This window comes from Pecten maximus, chromosome 7 (genome assembly GCF_902652985.1).
Source record: "Pecten maximus chromosome 7, xPecMax1.1, whole genome shotgun sequence".
Classification (NCBI taxonomy): Eukaryota; Metazoa; Mollusca; class Bivalvia; order Pectinida; family Pectinidae; genus Pecten; species Pecten maximus.
In genome coordinates this window covers 26,384,140-26,390,610 of record NC_047021.1, presented here as the reverse complement: position 1 = coordinate 26,390,610, position 6,471 = coordinate 26,384,140, and the positions used below count along the sequence as shown (strand labels likewise).

Genomic DNA, 6,471 nt, shown 5'->3' with positions numbered 1-6,471 from the left:
TATATATGTGTATGTGTGTTTGTTTATTTCAAAACAGTGGTATAAATTCTGATGTTGGGAGTTTGGGTATGTTGAATTGAAAATGAAATTAAATGAAAAAGAAAATTAAATCAATAAAATATTTATTGAGAGATGGCTAGGTTTTTTATACACTTCAGAACAAGGCAGGGTCTAACTATATTGGGGCAATCCGATGTCTTAATACCGGGGCCATGCAAAGTCTTACTACTTCGTGGCAATGCGAAGTCTCAATGTATTAGAACAAGACAATGTCCCTCTATATCTGGACCAAGTGAGTTCCTACTATAGCCAAGGCAGTTTCACTCTCAACCAGAACCAGATCCGAGACCAGGCGAGCTACCACTACAACGAGGCCAGGCGAGCTACCACTACACCGAGACCAGGCGAGCTACCACTACACCGAGCCCAGGCGACTTACCACTACACTGAGACCAGGCGAGCTACCACTACACCGAGACCAGGCGAGCTACCACTACACCGAGACCAGGCGAGCTACCACTACACCGAGACCAGGCGAGCTACCACTACACCGAGACCAGGCGAGCTACCACTAACCAACCACATACACTACACCGAGACCAGGCGACCTACCACTACACCGAGACCAGGTGACCTACCACTACACCGAGACCAGGCGACCTACCACTACACCGAGACCAGGCGACCTACCACTACACCGAGACCAGGCGAGCTACCACTACCCACCAGGACTACACTACACAGGCGAGCTTACCACTACACCGAACCAAGGCGACCTACCACTACACCGAACCAGGCACTACCACTAACGAGACCAGGCGACCTACCACTACAAACCAGGCGACTACCACTACCGAGACCAGCGACCTACCACTACACCGAGACCAGCAGCTACCACTACCGGACCGCACTACACCGAGACCAGGACTACACTAACCGAGACCAGGCGACCTACCACTACACCGAGACCAGGCGACCTACCACTACACCGAGACCAGGCGACCTACCACTACACCGAGACCAGGCGACCTACCACTACACTGAGACCAGGCGACCTACCACTACACCGAGACCAGGCGAGCTACCACTACACCGAGACCAGGCGACCTACCACTACACCGAGACCAGGCGAGCTACCACTACACCGAGACCAGGCGACCTACCACTACACCGAGACCAGGCGACCTACCACTACACTGAGACCAGCGACCTACACCACATACACTGGAGTACCAGGCGAGCTACCACTACAACAGCACTACTAACACCGAGACCAGGCGACCTACCACTACAACACTACACCGAGACCAGGTCGACCTACCACTACAACGGGGACCAAGCGACTACCACTACACGAGACCAGGCGACCTACCACTACACGAGACCAGGCGACTACCCACTACAACACGAGACACCAGGCGACCTACCACTACACTGAGACCAGGCGACCTACCACTACACCGAGACCAGGCGAGCTACCACTACACCGAGACCAGGCGACCTACCACTACACCGAGACCAGGCGACCTACCACTACACCGAGACCAGGCGACCTACCACTACACGAACAGGCGACACTACCAGGCGACTACATACACAACACGATACCCTACCACTACACTGAGACCAGGCGACCTACCACTACACTACCGAGACCAGGCGACCTACCACTACACCGAGACCAGGCGAGCTACCACTACACCGAGACCAGGCGACCTACCACTACACCGAGACCAGGCGACCTACCACTACACCGAGACCAGGCGACCTACCACTACACCGAGACCAGGCGAGCTACCACTACACCGAACAGGGACTACACTACACTGAGACCAGGCGAGCTACCACTACACCGAGACCAGGCGAGCTACCATTACACTGAGACCAGGCGAGCTACCACTACACCGAGACCAGGCGAGCTACCACTACACCGAGACCAGGCGACCTACCACTACACCGAGACCAGGCGACCTACCACTACACCGAGACCAGGCGTCCTACCACTACACCGAGACCAGGCGACCTACCACTACACCGAGACCAGGCGACCTACCACTACACCGAGACCAGGCGACCTACCACTACACCGATACCGGGGGGGGGGGGGGGGAGTGCTACCACTACAACGAGATCAGGCGACCTACTACTACACCGAGACCAGGCGACCTACCACTACACTGAGACCTGGCGACCTACCACTACACCACGAATAACATGTCCACCTGTATATCGTTATCAGAAGTCTCCATCATTGAAAACTATTACTCTCGTCTCCTCTTCCTGCTTACTGACAGACATTCACGGGTTTTTCGGTTTGACAAAAAAAAAAGAAAAAAAAAGAATTTCATTATTAAATTGATTACCATTTTAGTTTTTAATTAGAGCAGTATGCTATTGATTTTTTTAACAGAGAGTAATTTTGAAAAGGTACAGCATTAATGTCATATTAGAAAAAAAAACATTTCTGACCGAATTTAGGTGTCTAATGACGTCTTTACACAGCCATATCAAACTACACAGTTGTTGAATTGATACTACTACCGCAACAATTCCCTTGTGTCTTTACAGCGTTATGACAATAGGTTAAAGTACACTGTGGGTCCCATGTTTATCATTTGGTTGGTGAACCGTAGTCCATACGTAGGATAAGCATACGTAACGTGACCTGATTCTGGACTTGATGCGCTATAATATTGTCATTCAACTGTAGCAATATTTCCATGAAAGCAACGTATGACACGTAATTAGCCTCATTGTCAGCTGAATAGAATACAAACCGTAAATCAGATCTGCACACACAGGAAATGATATATGGTAAGTTATCAAATCATTAACCAATTTCAAAAGACAACAGGAAACTGATAAGAACAGATCAACACAGAAACGTGACTTAACGACCGGGAGAATACAAGCAAAGGAAATATACAAAAGGAGGCAAGGAGATACATGAAACGAACAGAAAATATTACCGAGGAATGACAAGCGAAAGAAAAACAAATTGAGTTTAGAAGATGCATGGGCCAATCATGATGCAGAACAACAGAGAGAAAAACAGGAAGCGATACTTTACAAAAGGAATGACAAAATGGTGAAAAACGATGCAAAGCAAATGGGAAAGACAACAGGAGTTGACACGGTACAAAACAATAAAAACGGACAGACTATACCAGATGCCGAGGAGATTCATAAGAAGCTATAAGTGAAAACAGAAGCACATGACAAAAAGGATGCCCTTAACCATATTCTTACATATACAGAATATAATATAGTTATCTTCATGTGTCTACATTAGTATATTTTCGTAACGTTATACTATTTAGGGGGTAGTACGTTGTTTTGAGTGGCTATACTGGCGATTAGAACATGAAATTTGGTTTGAACTCGAGACCGATAGGCATATAGTATATATGCCATATCCTATATTATCAAACAACAAACGTCACTCTGTCGCGGAGCATTACTGAGGAGGTGACCATCTAATGATGCATTTAACATATTCCAAAAATATATCGAAAGTCAACAGAAGAGAAAAATAAATTCCTCCTTGTAAAATCCACGCAATGTTAATCAATGGCAAAAGATATTATCGTCAAAATCTTACTTTAGCAATACAAAAACTGCACTTTAAAATTCACCTTTTATTGTTTAGACATGCCTTTAACAAGATATAGCTATAACGGACAGAGAACAAACGGTGTTTGTATGCCACGCACATGTATGGTGTTACCAAGACGGAGTCCCTCTTAATGACGTCGGGGAGAGCCGGGTAGCTTACCAAAACAGTTTTAAAAAAGAGTGCATTTAGTAGCTGGAAGATTTTGACAAAATTATGTCTGTTTTGATATGTCGTGTATGGTAGGTAATATGTTGATGTTTATGTTATCGGCAAGTAATAAGTCAATATTAGTCGCCTGGCTGCTCCAGGGATTGGACAGGGTTGGATGTTACACCATCGTAAAATGAATGGATGGGTTAAAATGACATCAAATAGTAGTCAGTCAATCGCATGCACGAACAGCATTTATTCACCAAATTTTATTTTCCCAGATTCGATGGTGAAGTTCTTTCAGCGATCGCGACAAGCAATGCAAGTCTTCATGCTGGTGTCTTCGATAGTGCCAAAGTCCCCAACAAGATAGTAAGAACTTGCACAACCGAGACCTTTCGCCTGAACCTGTTAGCGTAATCCAATCTTCATTCGTAACTCAATTCTTCAGTTATAGGAAAAATACCAAAACACACTTGCTATTGATCGGCGCACCAACAAATTGTAACGCCTGTTAGTAGATTAACGGCATTCACATGGGAAAATTTTCAAGAGTGGCATCGAACTACCCGCATAATGGCCGGTCTGTATTTAGGAGAGAGATGTAGATTTCCCTAGACAATAGTCGGGAGTTTGGTTCTACAATATATTTGTTGTAATAACGAACTTGCAAAGAATACGCTACAAATTACACCTGCGGCAATGGCTGAACTATATTTTGCTGTTGTGTTTTGGCACAAAGCACATACTTTTAGCTAGTTTACTAACATGTTTGACAGGTTAGCCAACAGTCACAATGGGGACAACACGTACTTGTTCAGCCGAACGCCATCAGGTTGTTTTCCATACATAAATGTGTTCATTGTATTTGGCGTGATTATAGTCGTAGTAATGTATTGTAGTCAAAATTATATGATTTATGTTATATCATCATAGGATTCCAGAACAGGCATTTAAACATTTTTGACAGCATACATATAGGATCTTTAATGAGGTTGTATGGCATACGTGATTTTATGAAACGAGTCTTTGAAGATTTTTTTTTTTTTTTGTCTTTCTTATTTTTTTTTTTATTTTTTTTTTCATTATTTTTATCTTCGATGAAATAAAGTAAATAAGTCTCAGATACCTTTTATCATAGAAATCAGAAAATTAACATTTTGACAGCTTTTAAAGTCATAATGAAGGATTTAATCAAACGCAGACAGACGTTTTGTCGCGCCAATCACAACTCATGACGTCACGCCATTGTTCTCATCATGACGTCACAATCGATTTCAGAATATATTATACTAGTGACATATATAATAACGCCCCAGGACATATTATACTAGTCATATATAATAACGCTCCAGAATACATTATACTAGTCATATATAGTAACGCTCCATGATATATTATACTAGTCATATGTAATAACGCTCCAGGATATATTATACTAGTAATATGTAAAAACGCTCCAGGATATATTATACTAGTAATATGTAAAAACGCTCCAGGATATATTATACTAGTCATATATAATAACGCTCCAGGATATATTATACTAGTCATATGTAAAAACGCTCCAGGATATATTATACTAGTCATATATAATAACGCTCCGGGATATATTATACTAGTCAAATGTAATAACGCTCCAGGATATATCATACTAGTCATATGTAATAACGCTCCAGGGTATATTATACTAGTCATATGTAATAACGCTCCAGGATATATTATACTAGTCATATGTAATAACGCTCCAGGATATATTATACTAGTCATATGTAATAACGCTCCAGGATATATTATACTAGTCATATAAAATAACGCTCCAGGATATATTATACTAGTCATATGTAATAACGCTCCAGGATATATTATACTAGTCATATGTAAAAACGCTCCTGGATATAGTATACTAGTCATATGCAAACAATTTAAACGGGCGAAGTCGCTTCATACATGTAATAGGACGATCTAGTGATCAATATTTCTTTAAAATATAATTACGACGTCACTAAAACATGATATATTAACATACACATTTATTTATAGTTATCGTTAGTAAACGCAATACCAAATTAAGGAGGCATGGACCAATAACATTTATTGTAGTAAGTTAGAGATAATATGTCTTCGTCATCTTCACCAGGAATACTTCAGGTCAATTCATTGATGAAATATAATTAGTGTTAAAACTGATGTCTATTTAAGCTCTGTGCAAGAACTGAAGAAAAATGGCCATGCATATTAGGATATCAGTTGACAAAAATACTTCTACACAAATGTTATAATTGTTTTAAGTATGAAACATGTAAAGGACAATTCAAGCAAACTGTCACCGACATCAAGTTTGTTCTGTTGTAAATAGTTCAACCAAACAAAACGCCGACAACGTTGGAAGGATATTTGTTTCGAATTAAACCAATAGCTGTTGTTCTTTAAAATTCATGATTGCCAAATCTAGTTAATCGCCGACCTTGGCACTGTGAGCTAGGCTTCAGAAAGGCAATATAACATGATCAGTCATTATACTGACTTGTCTGTTTAAACAACAATGTGGCCTTGTATGGCGATAATATCGTGTTGGTGAGACCGTTAAATTTACAAATCAAATAAATATACAGGAATCACATTTGACATTCAATATGAAAATCTTTCTTGTAGGGGTCTAAAAAGTTATTTTCTGGTGATGGAATTATGGATATTTGTGGTAA

At 41.7% G+C, this 6,471-nt stretch overlaps 1 protein-coding gene across 1 annotated transcript; it reads left to right on the top strand.

Annotated features, from left to right (window-relative positions):
• The first annotated feature begins 238 nt into the window (after positions 1 to 238).
• LOC117331153 (soluble scavenger receptor cysteine-rich domain-containing protein SSC5D-like) lies at positions 239 to 1,438 on the top strand. The gene has a single exon (XM_033889749.1). It carries the CDS (start codon positions 239 to 241, stop codon positions 1,436 to 1,438), a length of 1,200 nt encoding a protein of 399 aa, XP_033745640.1.
• Positions 1,439 to 6,471: the final 5,033 nt, after the last annotated feature.

What these genes read in the sequence shown, in the direction of transcription:
- LOC117331153 (XM_033889749.1), top strand. Translation starts at nt 239, where the DNA reads ATGCGAAGTCTCAATGTATTAGAACAAGACAATGTCCCTCTATATCTG.